This window comes from Molossus molossus, unplaced genomic scaffold (assembly GCF_014108415.1).
Source record: "Molossus molossus isolate mMolMol1 unplaced genomic scaffold, mMolMol1.p scaffold_m16_p_10, whole genome shotgun sequence".
Taxonomy (NCBI): Eukaryota; Metazoa; Chordata; class Mammalia; order Chiroptera; family Molossidae; genus Molossus; species Molossus molossus.
The window spans coordinates 85,626,786-85,651,665 of record NW_023425345.1 but is presented as its reverse complement, the minus strand read 5'-3'; the positions used below and the strand labels follow the sequence as shown (position 1 = coordinate 85,651,665).

The 24,880-nt window shown below is 37.0% G+C and overlaps 1 protein-coding gene across 8 annotated transcripts in view; it reads left to right on the top strand.

Annotated features, from left to right (window-relative positions):
• The window catches only part of ATP2B1 (ATPase plasma membrane Ca2+ transporting 1), a 133,254-nt gene that overhangs the window by 86,864 nt on the left and 21,510 nt on the right, over positions 1-24,880 (top strand). For all 8 annotated transcript variants that reach the window (XM_036251241.1, XM_036251242.1, XM_036251244.1 and 5 more), the window contains exons 7-15: positions 2,159-2,197; positions 2,926-3,087; positions 4,610-4,824; positions 7,524-7,766; positions 9,352-9,593; positions 12,272-12,509; positions 17,178-17,357; positions 17,984-18,071; positions 18,446-18,552. In XM_036251241.1, coding sequence (XP_036107134.1) covers positions 2,159-2,197; positions 2,926-3,087; positions 4,610-4,824; positions 7,524-7,766; positions 9,352-9,593; positions 12,272-12,509; positions 17,178-17,357; positions 17,984-18,071; positions 18,446-18,552 — 1,514 coding nt within the window. The remainder of the gene's footprint in view (positions 1-2,158; positions 2,198-2,925; positions 3,088-4,609; positions 4,825-7,523; positions 7,767-9,351; positions 9,594-12,271; positions 12,510-17,177; positions 17,358-17,983; positions 18,072-18,445; positions 18,553-24,880) is intronic.

Genomic DNA, 24,880 nt, shown 5'->3' with positions numbered 1-24,880 from the left:
TTATGTAGTTGGTTTTTGGATATAAGACCAAGACTTCACTTTGATACCTATTATGTTTGTCGTGTTATATTCACTTCATCATTAGAAATGAAGATGTTGCCCAGCTGGTGTGGCTCGGTGGTTGAGTGTTGACCCATGTACCAGGAGGTCACTAGTTCAATTCCTGGTCAGGTCACATGCCCAGGTTGTGGGCCCTATCCCCAGTGGGGGGCATGCAGGAAGTAGCCAATCGATGCTCTCTCATCAATATTCCTATCTCTCTCTCCCTCTCCCTTCCTCTCTCTCTAAAATCAATAAAGGAAAAAAATTTTTGAAAAAAGAAAAGAAATGAAGATCTTTATTTTGATCCATTGTATCTGCTGTCCCTCCAAGTAATCTATCATCAGCAAACTTGATGACCATAGTTCATCTACCGAGGGTCTTAGAAGAATGCCATCATACAAAGTCCTCCCTCCCTGCTTCTGTGTCTGTTCTATCACACTTTCCTTCCACTCAGGATCACTTCGAAGTTTTTTCCTTTTAAGTTTGACAGCAGTTTACTGTGGCTTAACCACTTAGATTTATTTAATTTTGCTTAGAGTAGTAAGCCCATATTTCTCTCTCACACGTAAGTGTTTTGAGATCTTCTAAAATAATTGTTTTGCTAAAATCTTGGTTTGTTCAAACTACAGTGGAGTTTTAAATATTTAGTTGTTTTGTTCTTTGGGTTTTATATAGCTGTGAAATCTTATTTTCAAACAAAAATGTGTTTGAAGAGTTCTTGCTGTGAACGAGGGTAGCAAGCTCCACATTCTAGGTTTTTCCTGCCCCTCTCCACAGCCCTCCCATGTGCCTCCTTAGGTTCCTTAAGGAAGAGTGGAAGGCAATTTGAAAACCAGTAGTAATGATACCATTTATTGAATGCTTTATGTGCATTATTATCTCTTTAAACTGGGTTATGGAGGTCATGTAACTTGCTCCAGGTCAAAGATCTAATAAGTTGCAGATCAGACCCACTTGTCTGGCTCAAGAGTCTGTGCTCTGAACCATACATTGTGCTGCCTCCTAATTTATAGGAGTCTAGTCAAGGGGCCCTATTAAGAAAGAGGGCAGTTCTCATCATGACTTTGTTCTTATTGACTTCACAGTGTCTTTTCTACTAAGCACCCTTTTTTATATATTATACTCCTGTTTTCTGAATCCAGTCAAGGCTATTCCAAGGAATTAATTAACTCATTGTCCACCATTTTTTATTCTTGGGGCTGGGGTTGTTTTATTTTTGTAATAGAACCACCATTTTTTATATCTGTAGACTTCCAGCCCCCCCTCAAAGTTACAAGCAGTCCAGGTAAGGTACCCTGTCCAGTTCCCCTAGTAGTCTGGAGTGTGGCTCTCTCATCTCTCTCCAGACTCGAGGTCATTGAAAGTATCTAGGTGTTCTCTTGCTATCTCCTCATTTATCTTGAGCCTCTGTTCCATCTTGCCTATACTTATTCCACGTTTTCCAGTTTGAAGATAGTTCTCCTTGATAGAGAAGTTGGAAGAAAAATAGCCTGAGTGATTCCACTTCCTCTTTCTCATTTATCCTGATGTTATCCTGCCTACTTCCAGTGACCCTTTCCCTCTTTGATGACTTTATTGCTTCAGACATCTTCATATTTCTCTTTTCTTCAAATCTAAGGCAACTATTAGACTATCTCAACTGATAGTACATCCCCATTCTAGTTTTACTTACTTGCCTCCGCTCTCTTGTATACATAATGTTTTTGTTCTCATTCTCATCAAAGCTCTCCTGCTTATTATGTTTCTGTGGCATTTTTCCCTCCCTCTCTACCCTTGTCCTTTCTACTTTCTTAGGATTATATCTGTATTTAGTTTGGAAACCTCTTGTATTATATTTGGGTTTATTACAGTGTAAAAGAGTAAAGTCTTATGGAGAAAACAAACAAGTACAGATGCCAAAATTATGTTAGAGATTATGTTAGAGTATACCTCTATGGTTAAGACTCAGGGAGTGATTGACCCAGTAGGTCATTACAAGCAGATGCTTTCTAATCTGTGCACACACTCATACCATTGTGTAACAATGCTATTACAGAAATGTGAACCACTTTTGCATAATTTAGCATGGCTATATTCATTTTTTTGGAAAGCTTTAATTCTCATTTTGTTCCTACAGATAAGAAACAAGATGGAGCTATTGAGAATCGCAACAAAGGTAAATTATGAGTTAAAAGTACAGTTAGCTTCTTCTTGTTATATCTAAAAATATGTCTACTGTGTACTGTAGTCTTCCAAACGTACAAGATACATGTAGCAGGGAAAACCAACAATTTATGTTAACTTGGGTTCAACTCTCTTCCTGTTAGTGCCTTAGTCATGCTGCTTTTACAACGTTAAGAATTTAATTGTGACTTGTGGTAGTAAGTGTAGAAAAATCCAGATGTAGGTGTCTTTCAACTTAAACATTTTGGGTATTATAACATGGGTTACTGTATCATTACTAGCAAAAAATGCATAGGAAACAAAACAGATAACAAATATTTTTGCATCTGTTTAAGAGTCTGTACACTGTGTAAGGTGCTGCATAATATTCTGCATTCTGGTCACAAAGTATATGGAAAGAGCTTGTGATGTTTGGAATAGGTCTCATTACCTAACACAGCACAGGGGAAGAGAAGTGATTTGGTATTCAGTTCTTAGTTTAAGGAGCCTGTATTTCTTCCTATGCCTCATCCATATTCCGTAGCACAATATTCTCAAATCTGGTATAACCAAGTTTCACTGTTGTCTTATTTTCTCTGGGTACACACACACACACACAGCTGAATGTTTAATTCTTTTTTTGTTTTTAAAAGAAAACCGATTTTTATCAAGATGTGCTTCAAAATGTCAAGTTGTGTGTGCCTTTAAAATGTAATGAAATTCCATTTGCTCTTAATGTAGCAAAAGCCCAGGATGGCGCAGCCATGGAAATGCAGCCTTTGAAGAGTGAAGATGGTGGTGACGGTGATGAAAAAGACAAAAAGAAAGCAAATTTGCCAAAAAAGGAAAAATCTGTTTTACAAGGGAAACTTACAAAGCTGGCTGTTCAGATTGGCAAAGCAGGTATGATATATGAAGGAAAATAAAGTGTCTTGTTTTAAAATGCACTAACTTCCTGCTTAAAAATTATCTTCTGACATACTTAAGGCTGGAAAATCGTAGCTTTGTGAGTGGAAGGGAAGTTAAAAATATCAGACTTCTCCACAATGTACCAGGCCTTTTGCATTATTATAGCTCCTCATCATTGCAGCTTTTAGAGGTTGTTATCCCCATGTTACACCGAGGGCCATGTCCTCTGTCAACTAGCTAATAGGAGGTCAAGGTAGGATTAGCACCTGTCTGCCCAGTTCACAGGCCCATGCTCTCATCTCTGAATATCTGGGAGCAATTGTAGAGGGCACAGAGTTTGCTCCATGCCGATTACCCAACAACATTTTAATAAAAAGTTTTACCACACATTTTGTTCATCTTTCCACTATTTATGAAAAATTTAAGTATGGGGTTTTCTAAAAGTTATAGTTTAGTTGATTAAATAGTTTAGAGCATCATCCTGGTTAGGCTGAAATTACTCAGTTGTTGTTATCACTAGAAAACACATGTTGAGAGAAGCACTGTGTTTAAAAAAAAAAAGCTCTTAGATGAAAACAGAGCCCTCCAGCAGTATCATCTTTGTTAATCTGTTAGTCTATGTGTATTATTAAAATCACTTAAATTGCATTATCCTACTACTTCCTAAGAATATGTTGGAAAAAGTTAAGTTTTTGCTTCTGTCCTCAAGAAGCTTTTTATCTAATACTTTGTAACAAATAAGGCAGATAATGATGCTGACTGTGGTGTTGGGGATAGGGGTGGATTTAAGATAGTGATGGTGTTTAGTAAGCATTGGATTGGGTTATTAGACCCAGATATGTGGACTTGCCTTAATTTTTTTTATTTTATGTTTTCCATCACCATGTATCCCCCCCCTCCCTATGATCACCACACTAATGTCCATGCCCATGAGTTCTCCCCCCCCCCCTCCAGTCAGTGCTGTCTACCTGTTCTCGGAGTTAATAGCCCACAACATAGCTAAATGATTCATAATTAACTCTTGTTTTTCTAAGTTAATGCAGTAGTAAGGATAGACTGAAAAAAATAACTCAGATAATTCTTTTTTATAAAAAAGGTAGGGTTGAATATTTAATTTCAAGTCACCTCATTCATCAGATTCTTATTGGATTCTCTCAGCAACAGGTAAGTTACCAACATGTAAAGCACCAGTTTATGCTAAACTTTTGGTAATTTCTTGTCATTGCCTGTTATTTTGTCTCCGCTTTAGTAGAAGACTGAAGATACATTTAAGTCTAGGAAAGAATCATAAATACTTTTCTCCTAGTTCTCCTGGGGACAGGGCTATACTTGGAAGCAAAAATTAAGTATGACAGTGTCAAGTGCAAATAAGGAGGTGTTAACAGTTTCCCAGAGAAATTAAAATAAGGATTACCAAACCAGTTACAATTCTTCCAGTGGCCAGTTTGTAACTGACAATGAGCAGTGCCTGGAATATTTAAATAATTACATTTTTCTTTTCTTTGTATACTGAAAGGTTTGTTGATGTCTGCCATCACAGTTATCATTCTAGTATTATATTTTGTAATTGATACATTCTGGGTTCACAAGAGACCGTGGCTTGCTGAGTGCACACCGATTTACATACAGTATTTTGTGAAGTTCTTCATTATTGGAGTCACGGTTTTAGTGGTGGCCGTGCCAGAAGGTCTTCCACTTGCAGTCACTATCTCACTGGCCTACTCAGTCAAGGTAAGTAGAAATGGTTGGAGGTGTACGAAGGTGTAAGCCCTGGCTGGTATAGAAAATGCACGTCTGGTTACTCTTGTTTCTGACTCTGAAAGGAAGAGAATTTCATAAATTTACACTTGTTTGCTTTAGAAATGCTGCCATTGATCCCCTCTCTTTCCGCCAGTTGAAGGTTCCTGTGCACGGAGACCTGCACGCTCCTTGGAGGACAGCCATACAACTGAGTACAGCCCTGATAGGCAGACTGTGGCTTAATTTTCGTTCTGTGGTAGTTATGTTGTCCAGTCATGTCCCCTCCTTTTTCTCATATGAATAAGATTAAAAATGGCATTTACTTGTGGTATAAGGGCAAAGGGAGGGTTCATTCCAGCCCAGCTTTCTGAAGCCTCCTTGTTTCCCCTCTCCTACTCCCATTACCTCAGAGTCTAGCCTTCAGAAGGTAGGCAGACTCAAGTTCCTAAAAAGGTAATTAAGGCCCTGGCAGGTTTGGCTCAGTGGTTAGAGCGTTAGCCTGTGGTCCGGAGAGACCAGGGTTCGGTTCCCGCTAAGGGCACGTACTTCGGTTGCAGTTTGTCCCCGGCCCTGGTTGGTCGTGCTGGTGGCAACCAGTCGATGTGTCCCTTTCACGTCAATGTTTCTCTCTCTCTCTCTCTCTCTCTCTCTCTCTCTCTCTCTCTCTCTCTCTCTCTTTCTCTCTCTCTCTCTCTCTCCTTTCCACTCTATCAGAAAAATGTCCTCAGGTGAGGATTAAAAAACAAACAAAACAAAAGGTAATTAAGATCACATTATTTCAGTGGCTTTTCATGACACTAAGAATAAAACCCCAGGTCCTTCCCAGAAGGAATGTGGCCCCTGCTCACCTCCTGGTGCTGATCGCCACCCTCTTTTCCCCTTTCTTTCTATCCCTAGTCTCCCTGTTTCAGGGCCCACTGGTTCCGCCGAATCACCTGCCCTCTTCCTCTATTCAGGTCTCTTCAGATGTCACCTTCTCTGCCTACTCAGTTCACAGTGGCTCAGTCCTCCTTGTTTTCCAAGGAGAATGCTAAAATAATGAGCTTTGATGGCTTTGCTAACTGCTGTTTACCTAAAGTAATAATCTGGTTGAAGAGTATGACTTTTTCTCATTTTTGTACTTTATATGGAAAGGAGGATTTTAGCGGTTCAGCTTGGACAATTTTGATATTTCTTTCAAAATGGCTTCTCAAGTAAAATTAAACTTACTGGGAGAATGCTGCTCTTGTCAATTTCTGTTGTTAATTAGCCATTCTCCTTAAGTAGCATTGAAGACATTGAGCGATATGAAGTAATTAGTCATAGTTTCTGTTCTAGCGCTCTTGTCTGCAGTATTCCCAAGTATTTTACAATAGACTTGCCATGATAAGAATATTTTTTGATGACTGTTTGAGGTGGGTTTTTTTTCCCCCAGACATTTAACATCTTGTGTTGCAAAAATAAAATGGTTGGTAAATGTATCCAGGTGATGATGAAATACAGTGTAATTGTCTATCCTTTTATAATGTTTTAAGGTAATTGTAAATATTTGGGGTAAACATTTTAGATACATTGATCAGTCATTTTACCATTACTGTCATTAGTTCATTTTGAATAGTCATTAATGATACTAATTTTTAATTCATCAAAAAGATATAAACAGGATTGATTTATGTTCCTTCAATAGAAAATGGGAGCATTTTAACTACTGTTCTTTAAGCTTTTATTAAATGTTTAGCTTAAATGTTACCAACTACTGTTCTTTCACTGAGGTGTAGTCTTTATGGTTCCTCTGTTAGTGCTTTGCAAAATTGAACACATTTTGTGTACTATATATAGAAAGAACTTCATTTTTTTTAATCTTTAATATTAACTCAGATCACAAGTAATTTGGGAGGTACACCTTTCTTCCCTATATTTATTTCTTTAGGGAACCAGTTTTTTTCCAATTTCTTGCATATTAGTAGTAAAAAAAAAAACTCTTATTTTTAACCTATTCCACATATATTTTGAGAATTAATTATCAAGTATATTAACCTAATTGCCTTTTGAGGCTACTGTAAAGACTCTCAATTTTTTTTTAGAAACTATCTTTTTTGTTCTTGTAAATAAGAGAAAGAAATGATCCAAAGGGTGAGAATTCCAACTGCATCAGTATATGGAAAAGATAAAAATGACTCATTTTGGTTTGTTAACTCAATCTATCAGAGTCAAAAAAAAAAAATCAAGCAACTACATGTCCACAACCTATACATTTTAATTGAGATAAGCTACTTTTCCCTTGGTGATTGATAGAAGAATCTTTTCCTTTCTACTTTATAAAGAGACTTAATCTTTAAATGTAATACACTCTTACATTGCTCTAAACACATCTGTACTTAGGAGTATAGATTGTCGTTGCTCTTGTAATATAAGGTCACTTCACAGAAGCTGTCGGAAGCTGCATAGAGTCAATGTGATTTGCAGACGAGTGCAGGTATCTGTTTCATTTACTAGATTATGTTATGCAATGGTCAGATTATTGAAACCTCAGAAAGCTTATTTGAATAGGTCAAATATACTAAAATTCTTCCAGCATTAATTTTTTTTTTATACTTTGTATCTGTATATAGCTGGGAGTTTCATTCTGATTTTAAAGCAGTTTATAATTTTACTGTAATGAGGCTATTGGTTTTATATGTAGCTTAACGAGATTTCTTTTGTCACTGTAGAAAATGATGAAAGATAATAACTTGGTAAGGCATCTGGATGCTTGTGAAACCATGGGAAATGCCACAGCCATTTGCTCTGATAAAACAGGAACATTGACAATGAACAGAATGACAGTTGTTCAAGCTTACATAAATGAAAAACACTATAAAAAGGTCCCTGAACCAGAAGCTATTCCACCAAATATCTTGTCCTATCTTGTAACAGGAATTTCTGTGAATTGTGCTTATACATCAAAAATACTGGTAGGTGTCTTTAATAAATTATACATAAAAAATGATTTTTTAATTTGCAATTAAATAGTATATAAGCTCTTTAGACCTACCTTTGCTGCATATAAATTGAAGAACTGAATTGTGTTGTTTTTAAAAGGCATATATCAATATAATGTAAATAAGTTTTTTTGATACAGTTTGTGTTGTAAGATCTGTTGGTCAACATATACATTTATTTACTTGTAATTTTCTTCTCCTATATTTTTAATTTCCTATATTTAGAAATTCTCAAGCCTTAGAACCAGAACAAGTTCTTAATTTTAATTTTTATTAAGCGCATTTTGTGAAGGAGCAGGCTCTCTTACTTTTGTAGACAAAAATAAAAAAGACTTTTATAGAAAGTCAACTCTCAGTTTTCTAGAGAAAATTTTGAAGCCAGATTGCAATTTAAAACAATGTCTTCTAAATGTTTGCTTTAAGTTCTTTTTGATTTCTTAGTAGATGCTACCTATAAGGTGATGCTTAGAACTTTTGAAACTAACTCAATAAAGTAGTTCTAAACTTGCGCTACCTTAGAGCAAAATATTTTCAGCTTCGTAAATGTCTTATTTATAACATAAAACGTGGAATTATTTTACTTGATATGTGTTCTAGTGATTTATAAATAAAGACTTAGAGCAAAATTAATATTGCAAGTTGTTCAATGAAAATATGCATGATTGGATTATTGGGCTGGAAAGTAATGCAGATCTTAGTTCTAGCTTTGCCTCTTACTAGCAGAAAGTCTGAGCTTCACTTTCTTTAATTTTTAAGTAAAGATGGTCACATCTGCCCTTAATACTGTGGTAATGATTATGTGACGTGAAAATACAATGAAAAAATAAAGCTTATGTTATATTTAAGGCAATAGTGCTTCTTTATTTTAATGCATACACTTTTATTTTAAGCCATAAAAATTAGTAAAGTAGATTTAATTTTGAATTATTTAATATAAATGTTGAGTGAAAACAGGAAGAAAAAAGGAAAGAAGTTAGCCCGACCGGTGTGGCTCCGTGGTTGAGCCCATGCACTAAGAGGTCGCCGGTTCAATTCCCGGTCTGGACACATGCCCAGGTTGTGGGCCCGATCCCCAGTGGGGGGCAAACAGGAGATGGCCAGTCAATGTTCTCTCTCATCAGTTTTTTTGTCTCTCTCTCCCTCTCCCTTCCTCTCTCTCTCAAATTAATAAAGAAAAATTTTTTTGAAAAAGAGAGAAGTTCAAGTCAAGTTCCACTACATGTCAGGAACCAGCTTGAAACTTCACATGTCTTATCTAATTCTTGGGTTATAAGTGCTCCTGTTTTTCAGATGCTGAAGCCAAGGACCACAGCCACTGGGTAACTTGCCAGAAGTCCACATAGTTAGTACCTGGCAGGGCTGAGACTGAGCCCCACGTTCGTTCTTGTCCCAAAGCTCCTTTCCACCTCCCCCCTTCGCGCCACTCTCTGAATCCCTGTTAGTGGAGGTTTCCTGTGTAATTTTGTTTTTAATCGTCACATTCTGTTTTATGTAATAAATTAAACTGTGGTAGAGAAACAAGATGATAAGCTAGCTTCTGAACCTTTTTCTCTTATAGCCACCAGAGAAAGAGGGTGGATTACCTCGTCATGTTGGTAATAAAACTGAATGTGCCTTGTTGGGACTTCTTTTGGATTTAAAACGGGATTATCAGGATGTTAGAAATGAAATACCAGAAGAAGCACTGTACAAAGTCTACACCTTCAATTCTGTTAGGAAGTCCATGAGTACTGTCCTGAAAAATTCAGATGGAAGTTATCGAATATTCAGCAAGGGTGCATCTGAGATAATTCTGAAAAAGTAAGAGTAAAATGCTTAGATGAATAAGCTGCTAACTACAGTTGCTTTATGGAATACCTACTGTGTTGTTATTGTTGCTATTTTCTTGTTTGTGACTATGACGGTATTTGATGGCACCTCAGAGCCTTTTAATATATTTTCATAGTATCCAGATATTTGCCCATGGTATTCTGCCATTTTTATACTCCAGTTTCTTTTATTTCTTAGTATTTTGCTACAAGGAAAATAAGCCTATTACATTCAATGTGATAGATTTAATAAAGTAAATCTTGATATTTGTTTTTAGACATGTTGATTTCATGGTTATATAGGATCATGAAAAATAAGCCTCCTGTAAAAACTTTTTGTGTTCAACACTGAATTATAAACAAACAAAAAAAATGTGGTGAATGAATTATAGTTTAGTTTTTAAAAATAGCAAAGCATTAAAACTAGATCTTGAGAATTCTCTTTTTATATTCGAGTGAGGTTTTAATCATATTTATGCTGCCATGGTGTCATATTTAAATATCTCCTTTCATTTTGAATGGTAATCTTTCTTTTTTACTGTCCTTATACAGACAGGTAGCTTCAATTTTACTATTAAATGTTTATCTATAATTTCTCTAATGTTTATGTGCTATTACAGGTATTGAAATTATTTTTGGTTTCTTTAATTACAGTAGAGAACTTTAAAAAAATTAAGAGCAATTTTGGAAATATAGAACTTGAAATCATGATTTTTAAAATCTTTCTACTTTTAATTTGCTTTCAAATGGACTATAATCAGTGTCATCTTAATGAATGCTTGACAGATTGTGGTCTAATAGGCTTAAGAGACAAGTATAAAATTAACGATAAGGCAGTTTGGGTCAAGTTTTAGGATGGAAGGTTTTACTGTGAAGGCTGAAGCATTTGAGGTAGGATTTGGTTTGAGAGCGTCAGGGTGAAAGGAGACACCCAGCGGGGAGGTGGTGTGCAGGCTGTAGCAGGGGAACAGCGGTGGTGGGTTCAGGTGAGAGGTCGGCTGCCCTGGCCCAACAGCCCTAGGCTCTCCCCCCTTCCGTGGGCTCGGTTATCTGATTTCACTGGAAGGTGAGAGATTTGCATCCATGGCCTGCTGGGTAGCAGATAGAAGGTACAGGGGAGATTTTTTTTTACATCAAGAACCAATCAGGTTTTGATGCTTTTCTTCAACTCACTAGCTTTGGGATTTTAGGCAAATTCTTTCCTTAGCTTTCATTTTTCTCCAATGAAAAAAAGGGTGATAACCACCAAGTCTGGTGACAGTGAAATAAAATAATGCATATAGAACGTAGCATGGAGTCTGATACATATAATAAGTATATAGTAAGTCGAGGCTCTTAAATGTTAGGCTGAGCAATTAAAACTTAGTTAAGTCAGCCAGATAGTGTGACTGAAGTATTTTTTTCATCAGATAGTGAAATGATCAAAGCTGTGGTTGAAGATAATTCTTGCACCAGGAAATGAGGTGGGTTGGAGGGAAGAAGGGTGAACTGGAGGCAGGTATCAGAAGGTTATTATAATACATAACTCTAGCTCAAAGTAAGAGCCAGAAGTCACTAGCAGGGGGAAATGAAGGAGAGACACCATTCACAAGACAAATATATAGGCCTTAGGAGGTAGTATTACATAGGTGAGGAAAAAGTATTCAGGTGAGATTTGAGATTTATAGCAGGTCTTTGAATAACATTGTTTCCTTCAACATCATTCATTATAATGTTGATGAAATGCCGTAGGAGCTTAATCATTCTTTTTTATCAATTAGCCTATGGTAAAATTGGTTTTGTTACACATTGTTTCACTTAAAGTCTCAGAGCCTATCGGTGGTATTACTGTACATTGAGCATTTACTGTACATAAAAACAATTGGGATAATGTTGATGTCTGTTAGATGGGCAGTGAGGAGGCATGTTTAGTCTTCCATGCAGTCAGGTTATGATACTGGTACAGCTTCTGAGTGGGACTCTGCAGGAGTGAAGGAGAGCTTTGGAAAACAAAACAGCAAATGTAAATTTGGGAATCACATGCCTAGAAGCAGGAGGAGGTAGCATCACTAAGGGAGAGGAGTATAGAGAGGCTGTGTGAAAATAAACTTTCAATATGGACATCTACAGTGTAACTTTTATTTACCACATAATTAAAAGGTTGTTAGTGTCACTGACAATAAAACTATTTTGGCATTATTTGTCATAGGATGCTTGTTTTAACGATAAGTTATTTTTTTTTCTTCTTTCATGGTTAAAACAGTATAGATGATGAAACAAGGTCTCAGGTAAGGGGTTGATTGAACTTGGCTTTTTATTGTAAAAGAAGAAAATGTTTGTGAATTTTGTGTTAATCATTATTAGCGGCTAACTGTGTACCAAAATGGGTAGGTGCAGTTTATTCTCCTCTGCCACGAACTCTGCAGTTCCAAAAGGAAAGTTTAGATAGTATCTAGCGTAACCGAAAAAGTAGAGAGCTATCAAAAGAGAACTATAAAGATTAGAACTGTCTCTTTTATAAAGGGGAGCATGGAAAATGAACATGATTTAAGTCTGTAAAAATACAGCCTGTGTAATTCTCTAAGTTCCAGATATCAGATCCCATGATTTCTAGCCCTTCCAGTTCACTTAAATGGCATTAACCATTATTTTTGTTAATTATTGATGTTTGGATTCAACATTTCCTTTTAGGTGTTTCAAAATCTTGAGTGCTAATGGTGAGGCAAAAGTATTCAGACCAAGGGACCGTGATGATATTATAAAAACTGTGATTGAACCGATGGCATCAGATGGCTTGAGAACCATATGTCTTGCATTCAGAGATTTCCCAGCAGGAGAACCAGAACCAGAGTGGGATAATGAAAATGATATTGTCACCGGCCTTACATGCATTGCTGTTGTGGGGATTGAAGATCCAGTGAGACCTGAGGTGGTGAAACCTTCTGTGTTCTGCATGTGCAGAATCTCTCAACTATAGAGGACCTAGGCACGAACTGTGACCCCTTTTCTAATAAACTTCTTAGGTTTATGATTTTATTTTTTTTCTATGTGAATCCAAGATAAGTGAAACAATAGTGCTTGTGATGCAGTACTGTTTATAGTTTATCTTCCTTTTGTTTTTTTAACTATTCATAGTTTAGATGGCTTCTCTTTGCGATGTTTATAGCGCCATAACCTAGCATAGTGCCTTCAACTGAGTAGGTTTTTCAGTTTATATTTATAGTAAATTAACTAACAGATGCCATGAAGTTATTTGTTTTCAGTCTCTAGATCAGCATTGTCCACTCTGTGATGATAGAAATGTTCTATGTATTATTCAGTTCAGTAGCCACTGGCCACATGTGACTACTGAGTTCTTTATGTGCGGCTAATACACTGAAAGACTGAATTTTAAAATTTTGAGATAAATTTAAATAAATTTTCTACTATATTGGATAGCATGTAGCTCTAAACTTAGCTTTTCTTCTTTACATCTTTTTTTTTTTTTTTTTTTTTTTTTTTTAAGTTTATTGAGCAGTTACTGTGTCCAGGCACTGTACTAGGGTACCAGAGACATAGAGAGTTTTGAGATCAGTTCTCTGGCCTTGAGTCACTGTTCTGAGTGAGGATGGAAAACATATGAGAATTATAATCCAGGATGTTGGTACATGGTTAGATATATAGAGAGCATGCTATATGGTCACAGAGCATGAGCCCCCAACCTAGCCTAAAGTAATAGCATCTTTTGAGTTCTTACTGTGTGCCAGATACTGTACCAAGTGCTTGACATGTATTATTTCTTTTAATGTTCGCCTTTATGAATTATTATTACTTTCATTTGACAGATGAAAAAAAAAGTTAAGCTATGGAGACCTTTAGACCATAGAAGCTAGTGTGTTTAAATCCTGCCCCTTTTTAAACACATATGCTTAAAAGCACTATGCTGTATGAAGTACTGGAGTGGTCAAGTAAACTCCCTAGAGGTTAATTACCTGATCTGAGTCTTAAAGGATGAGGAGGTATTAAGCTAAAACAAGAGATAGCAGTAAGCACATTCTGAGCAAAGCGTCCGTGTGAGTGGAAAGGCAAAGACAGCTTTGTTCACCATGAGTTAACTGATTCAGCCCTGTTCACCATGAGTTAACTGATTCAGCCCTGTTCACCATGAGTTAACTGATTCAGCCCTGTTCACCATGAGTTAACTGACTCAGCCCCAGTGCGTGGGACCAGGCACTCTTAGAACTGAAACTACGTCAGTAAACAGGGCTGTCATGAAACTTCCGTTCTAGAGAAGTGAGATGACCAGAAAAATTCTAGATGTGCCAGTATAGAGACGTGGTCCCTGCCCTCCTAGGCCTCACGTTCTGGGTGGCCGGTGGGCGGGGTATGACATTAGTAAGACAGAGACACGTGTGGTAAGGGCTGTGAAGAAGCATGGGGGTGGAATACGTTAACAGGCCACACGAATCTGAGCTGAGGTCTAGGGGCTCACGTGAGCAGCATGTAGGTAGCAGGCAAATGGAACAAAACGCAGAGACCTGAAGATGTGAAAGTATTTCAGAGGTGGAAAGGAAGCCAGTGTGGCTCACTGTGGACACGAAGGGACAGATGAGTTTACCTCTGGCCTTCCTAGGCAATAAGGGTTCTGAATTTTATTCTAAAATTAAGGAAATTCAGGCTGGGAAGTGACATGATTCATGTTGTTAAAAATACTATTTTGAGTACTGGGTAAGAAATGAACTAGGAAGGGGTAGAAGCAGAGAAGCCAGTAAGATCTTTGCAGTGATTCCAGGCAAGAGATGACCATGGCTTAGAGCTACAGTGTGGCCAGGGAGAAGGAAAGAAAGGTATGATTTCAAAGTAAAGGGGGGTAGAGCCGATAGGAATGAGTAGGTTGGGGTTGGATACACTGTTTTTAACATTGTTGAGGTGTCTGAAACATCCAAATATATGTCAAGTAGTCATTTGGACATAGGAGCCTGAAAGTGGTCGAGGACGAAGCATTCACATTTGAGGTTAAAGGAAATCTGAGGCAAGTATGTAGCTAACAAGGGTTTAATAAGACAGCCATCCCTCCACAATTGGACATCTGGAAGAGCGGGAATCAGTCTCTGACTTGCATAACTGGGTGAGTGGGAAATGGTAATAAGAGAATCAGAAGCAGCAGCATTTTGAGAGAAAAAGATAAATTCAGTTTTGGTTTTTGGAGTTTCAAATGCTGATGAAATATCAAAGTGGATAATTTTTGCCAGCATTGGTCTGAGGAAAACCATTCATAGTTTTAGACGTTGATGTGTGGCTCAAATCTTATTTAAATATAATATTAAATCAGGATGTCTAAAGCTTTTGTCCTTTGGAAAATGTGTGACTGTTACTGTGTTCTTGGCATTGAGGTTCATGGAGAGTTTTATCTTTTTTAAACATGAAGTGGCACTTAATTTTTTCAGTATCACAAGGTGGGTACTTGTAGACTAAAATGAGACAGTGTGATGTGAAACGGCTTTCTCTGAGTAATTCTGCACTACACAGTTCTGACGTGAGAATCTTGATTAATTAGATCCAGCTTTATAACATATGTATAAGTACTTGAACAAGGTAGTTAGCTTCTCCAGTTTCTTACCTGTAAAAGTAAAGGTAGTGTGAACTTTAGGTGGAAGTATTTGGTGGTTAGTGGGCAATTAATGTTAGTTTGCCATTCTGAAATACTGTTTGCCACATACTTTTAAACTCGGACCAGTTGCGCAGATGGACACATTTGGGTTACATTTTATCTCAAATGAAACATCAGAATATATTACATTTATACAGCAGACCAGTGTTTTCAAAATCAAATACTGGTGTATTTATATTTTTAATAATCTGGGCAGGCTCTGTCTGTCCTTCCACTCACCTGTCACCAGCCCTAGCGTGCTGTCTGTCATTCAGTCAGTATTAACATGAATGCAAATGGTGTTTCTTTCCATTGATTTGAATGACTAAGACTTGACTGGATGGAGGGATATACTTTTATATTGTAAATCCTAAAACTTACAGACACATACTTGTGTTGTGAGTAATTAAATTACACACGTTTTAAGACACAATGGTACCCGTGGTACCCTGTCTAGAATATACTCCTCCTTGGAAAATACCTAAGGCTGACTGTATTCCCAAAGATGACTAATTCAGTAGTTCAACAAATACTAAGCTCGTCTGATAAGCCAGGCACTTGTTTGTTAAGTGAATGAAAGGCATTGTACTAGGCATTGGTGATGCAGATATGAGAAGGTGTGGGTTCTATCCTTAAAAAGCTTGTTGATTTGCTGAGCACTTAGGTAAACAAATAACTATAATATGATATAATGAGCTATAACAGAGATATGTATAATACAGTTCTGTCTGGGTAGGTTATAGAAGCTCCCGGACACTTAAACTGTATTTACAGTAGAAGTCATAAACAGCATACAGGCCAAATTAAGTCTTCAGTCACATGTGTGTGTTTAAAACGTTAAACATTAAGAGAACACACACAAATCTGGCTTTTTGCTTTCTCTTAAAATGGTAGGTTTTGTCAACATTGTGCGCTCATTTCCCCCACGGTAAAAACGTAGAGCTGAGTAGCTTTTAACTGGCGCTCATCTTGGAGGTGGTCCCTTTCAGCGTTGTTTCCCGCTTCATGTTGCCTGCATTTGCGTGTTCATCCTTTGCTCTGGTAGGGTCATTGTGGATGTTCTGGGCAGTGAAGAGCAGGAAAGGTCTAGGCAAAGGGAATTTCAGAAACAGGCACAGAAATAATATGTAGATCATTTATCTATCAAGTTACATAATAGAAAATTTTAGATAGCTTTAGAAAAGTACTCTGAGGCTCGAATATAATACTCTGAGAACTTTATGGTTTATAACAGTAGGGGAGTCATCATATATTTCTAAGAAAGTGTGCACCCTTCTGTCAAGTAGATCAGATGTTTTAAAGAAGGAACAAACATAAAGATGGATATGAATTAAAAAGTTATTGCAATAGCTCAGGCACCAGGCAGGAGAGATTAGGTAAAATCTACAGCCCTTCAGGGTGTATAGGGTAAGGGAGAAGGAAGAGGTCAGATAGCCCTTAGGTTTCTGTTAGATAATAGGTTTGGAAAACAAAATTTGGACACCCAAGTTTTGATACCCACTTTCCTCGTGAACTATGAATCCAGCTCTCACAATGAGATGGGGGAAAGATAGACGGGGAAGTTACTAGCACCTCAATAGCGGTTGAAGGTTCGAGAGTAGGTGAGCTACCCACAACCCTAAAGAACCCCAACATTTACTCTGGTGTTGTATGGACAGCCACTAAAACCAGAAAGGTAGGAGCCGTCCAGAGAAGACTTTCCTGATCATTGCCAGGTGCTTTAAAAAGCCTTTAGTAAATAAATAATGCAAACAGATGAAGTTGGATGACAACTGAAAGTGGAGTCTGAAGTAGGACTGTGGCAATGGAAGAGGAAAAGGGATTATTGAAATAATTCAAGAAATATTGAATATTGAGATGAAATTAAAGTTGTCATTTATAGGACTATAAGATAATGCATTCAGTGGGATTTTCCCTATGGAAATTTTGTGTTGTAATACGGATTTTTTTTTTTTTAATGTAAACCAGGTACCAGATGCAATAAAGAAATGTCAGAAGGCTGGAATTACTGTGCGGATGGTCACTGGTGATAATATCAATACTGCTCGGGCTATTGCCAGCAAATGCGGTATTTTACATCCTGGGGAAGATTTCCTATGTATAGAAGGTAAAGATTTCAACAGAAGAATACGAAATGAAAAAGGAGAGGTAACGGTTTTTATTTTTTTAATATTTTTAATGTATTAGAAATTCCATTTGACAAATATATATTGAATATGTACTATGTGTTAGGCTTACATATGAGTAAATGCAGCCAACACCTCAACAAGCAAAACACAAGCATTTTAGGAAATAAAAGGTACAAATGTGTGTGAGTACTTTTTTTTCCCCTTAAATTTAAGCCAATTTCTGAAATACAGTTATGTGTAAGTGAGTAATAGGAGATGAGTTTGGTACGGTTGATGTGGAACATACTTTAGGGGACCCCAAACTCTCTGAGCTTTTCATGCTAAATTAAAGAGCTTTGGTTTTCACAGGCAGTGGGGAGATTTTTAAAATTTGATCTTATAATGATAAATATAGCAGTGCTTCTCAAAATTGAATATGCATCAGAGTTACCCAGAAGACTTTAAAACATGACAGGTAGGCCCCACCCCAGAGTATTTAATAAGATAAACCTGGGGCCTTCCCCAAAATGTGCATATCTATCAAGTTCCCAGGAATTGCTGGTGCTGCTAGTCACATTATGAGAACCACTGATGCATATTCTAGGTAACAAATTGGAGTTATGAAATTAAGTTTGGGCACATTTTAACTTTGACAAAAATTCACAGATTGAGCAAGAGCGGATAGACAAGATCTGGCCAAAGCTTCGAGTACTTGCAAGGTCATCTCCCACTGACAAACATACACTGGTTAAAGGTGAGTAGATTTTATTATTATTTCACAATTTCTTAATTGTGTTCTGCTTCCTGAAATAGTACTAGATGATGCATGCATGTTAGGTTGAGTCATAGATAGCATCTTTTCCAATAAAATCGAAGTGCATTTTCTTTTGATACCTTAGGTGAATGTGTTAATCTTCAGTGATTAAAACAGGATATTGCTCCTAATGTAACCTTTGCTTCTGGAGTTGCTCCTGCACAATATCTCAGCAGTTTCCATTCCTCTGTGTTTGCTTAATTATTTATTTTTAACCTTGAGTCTGTAAAACCAGCTCGCCCAGATATTCTGCAGAATCACCTTATTAATTAAAGGGAATGTTTTTACAGTCCAAATATTTACTTTTATTTTAGGTATAATTGACAGCACTGTCTCTGAACAACGTCAGGTTGTAGCAGTAACTGGTGATGGTACAAATGATGGTCCGGCACTAAAGAAAGCTGATGTTGGATTTGCAATGGTAGGAACTTACCTATTTAAGTATAAACTACTGGTTGGGTTTTTGTTGTTGTTTTTTACTAAATTTTAATTGCTTTTAGATACTGTCTCAAGATTAGTGTGAGGAATAATATGTAAGCCTACATTGATTTATAAGCTTAATTAGTTTGTACACTAACTTTATTTGATGCAGTGAAATCTGGCTGGAAGATGACATCTTTTGAACAGTTATAATAAAATCATACATTTACTTCGTATTCTGTAAATTATATAAGATGCATTTACTTCATATCTCATCTGAACCTTGCAACAGCCCCCCAGTATTAGACAAGCTTGGAACAGTTATATGTATTAAAGTTAAAAACATAATTGAGATCTTAAAAGCAACTGAAAATGTCTCCAAAGAGTAACTGAGTTGCATTTCATATTTAATCTACATCATCCTTTTTTATAGAAAAAAAGTATTTTTTTCACCATCATTCTCAGTTTAGATTTGATTGTTTAAAGCACTGGAAAAATAAATTATATCATTATTTTGTACTGGTGTTTTGGTACTATAGCTATAGTATAGTACTGGTGAAGCATTTATTATAACATGGGTATCATGAAATACATATGCTACATAAATGTTTAATGATTGAAATTATATTGTTTATATCTTTGAATCTATCAGTTTTTTCGTGTTGAAATTAGTCTTTGTACCCTCAGTACCATAGAAAATTTAAGTATTCTCTTCAATTTTATTTTTGGACAATACAGGTCCATAATAATAATTCTCAAATCCAAAAATCTGGAAACTGAAATTTCTTTCCTGAATTTGCAGCAGACTCATTTGACTGCAAAACTTATCCTGACCTGATGTGAGAATGTTATTTGTCCCACTTAATGTGAACATTCATAGCCGTTGTAGAGATATTAATGTGTTTTATGGGGTGCAAACACCCTCTGGGAGAATTTGTGATAGAAGTTATGTGCCTCGTTACCTTTTTAAAATACAAGAGGCTGAATTCTGAAACAGTCTGGCCCCAAAGGTTTCAGGTAAGAGAATATTTATGTGTACCAGCGTTTTTTTGCATAATTTGTCCTCCTGGTACTTTGAGGCTAAAGTCGGGTTTTCGCAGAACCACCACCATGGTGGCAGTCTTCCAGCAGGAGTGAGCGAAGTGGAAAAAGGAAGTAATATGATACGATAAAGTGCTCTCAGCCATTGGTTGTGAACCCAAAGATCTCGACTGTACCCTGTCTCAAACTTATTGCGGTTGGTGGGACATTGGAATGAACTTCTGGAGACTTGTGAAGAGAAGCTGAAGGGATAAGGAATATTTAAGTATTTATTTAAGTGCTGTTCTAAAAGGCTTTTTGGCAGAAGGCAAGTAGGATCATTCACTGCTGCTCTTGAGAATTTAGCAGGATTCATCTGGCCAGCTGACCAGGAAGGCATTTATATATAATGCATTTTAAAATTAAAAAAAAAATTTCTTCCCAAAACTTAAGTGTTTAAGGCAAATACTTAGGGCTTTAAATAAATACAGGTGGGCCCTGGCCGGTTTGGCACAGCGGTTAGAGCGTCCACCTGCGGTCCTGAGAGACCTGGGTTCGGTTCCCGCTAAGGGCATGTACCTCGGTTGCAGTTTGTCCCCGGCCCTGGTTGGTCGTGTGGGTGGCAGCCACTCGATGTGTCCCTTTCACATCGATGTTTCCCTCTCTCTCTCTTCCTCTCTCTCCCTCCCACTCTGTACAAAAAATGGAAAAATGTCCTCGGATGAGGATTAAAATAAATAAATAAATAAATAAATAAATAAATAAATAAATAAATAAATAAATAAATAAATAAATACAGGTGGATATAGTGATGTAAACAAAAACACAGTACAACAGCTGCTTTGTTTGATTTTTTTTTTTAAAGCCCTGGAAGTTTCAGGCCCCCTTTTCAGTGTATCAACCCCCTTTTTTAAAAGGTAGCACAACAGAAAAACCCCAAAATTTATTTTTAAAATAATTGCTTAGTGAAAAAATAATTGCTTAGTGGCTTGGATTTGAAAGCACTTGCTCAAGCTTGAATTTAACTTTGTTCAGTTCTTCAATTTCATATTTTAAAACTGAAGGGAAAAATTATATGTCTGGGGCTTTTATTAGATACCAACAAGAAATTGCTATTGATTAGTCCTTTCTAAACTTGTCTGTTGTTTTTGAGGCAGAAACAGCATTTTAGAACCCTATCTATATATTCTCTCTCTATATAGCTGTATCTATACATGGTTATATATATGGACATACACTATACGCATACAGTATATATTTAGCAAATTCAACATTAAAATAAACTTTACAAAAATATTTATGAAAGGACTGTAATGTGAGTACATCATTAGTTTGCAAAAAAAAATCTTATATTTTCCCATTTTTAGCCACTCCTCTTAGAATTTCTTTAGATACCAAGCCTCCACAGTACAATTAAAATATAATTGCTTTTTTTTCCCATTATACAGTAGTCCACCCTTATTTGTGATTTTGCTTTCTATGGTTTCAGTTACCTGTGGTCAACTGCAGACCTGAACTATTAAAAGGAAAATTCCGAAAATAAACATTCATAAGGTTTAATTTGCGATGTTCTGAGTAGCATGATAAAATCTTGCACCTGCTCGCTCCATCGTGAATCATCTGTTTTGAACAGCGTCTCCACGCTGTATGCTCCAGCAGCCCGTCAATCACTTAGCAGTTGTCTGAGTTGTCAGATGGACTGTCCTGGTATCACAGTGCTTGTGTTCCAGTCACCCTTGTTTTACTTAATAATGGCCCCAAAGTGCAGACGGAGTGGTGCTGGCAATCCGGATGTGCCACAGAGACGCTGTAAAGTGCTTCCTTTAAGTGACTTATAAAGAAAGAACAGTGGTACGCTGGCATCGCACACATCACTTGAACTCATCCTGTAGGCATTCTGTCATCTCTCATTATCACAAGAAGGATTAATATAGTACAAGAAGATATTTTGAGAGAGAGGGAGCAAGAGACCACATTGATTTAACTTCTATTACAGAATATTGTTATAATTGTTCTATTTTATTAATTATTGTTAATCCCTTATTGTGTCTACCTTATAAATTAAACTTTATTGTAGATATATATACAGAGAGAGAGAAAAAAACAGTGGGATTGGGAACAGAACTACTGTATGGATGGGGGAACTACTGTATACATTTTTCTTACCGTATCAGTTAATCATGTGTACAGATATTTCTGTCATAAAAGACTAGGTGCAATTCTTTGACCAAATACATCTATAGTAGTAAGATTTTTCCCTAAATTAAAATATTAAAATAATAATTAAAATATAGTCTTTATGAATTTTGGGTTAATAAAGGATCCATTTGTTTATTTTCCAAATATTGAAAAGCTGTTTTCAGTATTCTGGCCCAGAAGCCTTGGAGGTGAACAATTGCTGTCTTCTGAAGGTTCAGCGCAGGAGGAAATAGATAAGGAAAGCATAGTGGAGGAGTAAACACAGCGTACTGCGTGCCTCGAGGAAAAAGCCCTCGGTTCTGCCTGTAAGACTGGGAAGTGGTTTCTGAAAGAGGTGCCATTTGAGCTGAGGGAGAGAGAAGAGCATGTAGAAAAGAACAACCAAGAGCCCCTCCATGAATGACAGCCACGGTCACGGACCGGTCACGGACCGCTTAACGATGGGGACGTGCTCCGGGAAGGCGTTCTTTCCAAGCCGACATCTGATGAAGGGAAATTAGTTTGGAGACACCTTGCGTGTTAGCATACAGCTCTGAGAAGCTAATAAAAAAGCTCTTTACCTTTTTTAAAAATTATTATGGAACTAGTTTTTCTTAGTTTATTTTTCAATTATAGTTAACATACAATATTATATTAGTTTCAGGTGCACAACATAGTGATTAGACATTTGTATACCTAGCAGAGTGACTCCCCCTGATAAGTCTAGTACCCATCTGACTTGTACATAGTTATTACAATGTTATTGCCTAGATTCCCTATGCTGTAGTTTACATCCCCGTGACTGTTTTAATAACTGGAAATTTTGAAGGATTTTGAACAAAGGAGTGATGAGATTTGCATTTCTAAAAGACAGGAGAATGATCAGAGGCAGGGAAGCCTCTTGGGCTTAGATGTGTTAAATATGGGGCACATTAAAAGTAAAATATTCCGATTAGGAATTAGAGACTAAAATTTTAAATTAAAATAGTTCCTTTATTGAATTCTTCGAGAAGAGCCTGATTTGAACTTGGTTTTTGTGTTTTTTAAAACAATATATGCATAGCATTCAAAAAGTCAAATAGTTCTATAAGACTTAATACCTAAGTCCCCTACCACATATCATTTCTTCTAGCTCATTTTTTTGATTAAAGGAAACCAACTATTTTAACTGTTTGCCTCCATGTATCTAAATGACATGATCATAGTGCTTTCTTATTTATTTTTTTAACATCAAACATTCGCTATTGACTTTTCATTGAGGAAGAGAAGGCCTTAGCACTTGCACCTGCACACCTGCACACCTGCACAGGCACACGCACCCCTTCCACCCCGTCCACATTCGTGCACACACCTGCCCTTCATCTTGCCTCCGCAGTTCTGTCATAATCTTGGGGTATATCAATATGGTTACTTTTATTTCCTTGCACAACTTTTTGTATTCCCAATAATTGTCTTTTTCATTTTATTTATTTTTGTTTAGATTTTCTGTGTACTTAACACTAATTCGTCACCAAATTCTCCTTGATATTTGCCACTTTTACCCATTTTACCTTCTTATGAGATCCCTCTTCCAGATTTTCTGGCATCATTAATCCAGACTATCTAGATTGAAAATTGTTTTCACTTAGCATTTTTAATTTGTTCCGACTCCATTGTTGTTACATACTTTTAAAAATTTTGAACCTCTTGCCCTGGCCAGTTTGGCTCAGCGGTTAGAGCGTCGGCCTGCGGTCCGGAGAAACCTGGGTTCGGTTCCCGCTAAGGGCACGTACTTCGGTTGCAGTTTGTCCCCGGCCCTGGTTAGTCGTGCGAGTGGCAGCCACTCGATGTGTCCCTTTCACATCGATGTTTCCCTCTCTCTCTCCCTTCCTCTCTCTCCCTCCCACTCTATCTGTACAAAAAATGGAAAAATATCCTTGGGTGAGGATAAGAAAAAAAAAAATTTGAACTTCTTGGTTTTTGTTTTTGTTTTTTTTTCTTTCTAAAAGTGTAAAAGTCTTTGCATTGTTTTCTGTCCTCTGAATGTTGTGATGATTTGTATTAGAGCAGGTTTTTACTTTGAAAACTCAGTTTTTTCAACCTTGTGAAATTTTCTTATGCTACTCCTATTTCCTCTCCACTGTTTCCTCTTTGGACTATTCCCTGATTTTTGGACTTCTCAGATGTATTATCTTGTCTCTTTTTTCCTGTTTACCATACCTTTGTCATCTTGTTTTATTTCCAGGGCTATTTCCTCAACTTGTTTTTCAGTTAGGTGAGTCATATATTTAATTTCCAGGGCTTGTTTTTGGATCTCTGAATTTTGTTCTTGTTTTAACATCCTGTTCTTATTTCATTGATGTACCTTTTACCTTTCTAAAGATTTGATTTTTTTTTTTTAATGAGCTTTTGTCTCTACAGAATCTGTCTCCACTTTCCTTTTGGTTTAATCTCCATCTTTCAGGTTTGTGCTTTCCTAAGACGTCAGGTGATTCTTGGTTATCTCTACCTGTTTGCTTGTATAAAGTTGAAAAGCTGGAAAGTCTTGGGCCTGTAGGTGGGATTTGTCAACCAGATGTTTCTCTGTAAAGTTATCCGGCTTAGCCATTTCACTTCTTAGGGTACCTTGAATTGCAGTGTATTTAGGTCTTTCCCATAAGATGATCAGATTTCCCATAAAAGAATTTTCAGGTCTGCTGCCTAGAGAGCCAACCTGAATCCTGGTATCCTGGGAAACAAGTAGAAAGAGAAAGGTGATAGTCTCAGCACTCATTCAGCAGAGTTACTCTTAACCTCTTCTTTTTCAGTCTGGCACCCTGGACTCAGCAGTGCTTGCTACCCTCCAGTCCAGAGCTTCTCTGTCATCTTCCTCTAGTGAGTTAGCAGGCAGTCTTTCACCACGTCAGAGGGAGTGGCAGGATGTCTGGTTGCAGGGACTTGGGAAGGGGCTCTGAGGATCTAGCTTTTTTTCCCACTTTGTTGTTAACACATGACACATACAGAAAAGTGCCTGAGTCATAAGTACACCGCTGACTGAATTATCCCAAATGAACAGACCTGGTCTATGCAAGGCGAGAAATAGAATATTACCTGTACTGCAGTCACACTTACTTCTAATTACCACCCTGCCTCTCTTCAAAGATGCCCAGTGT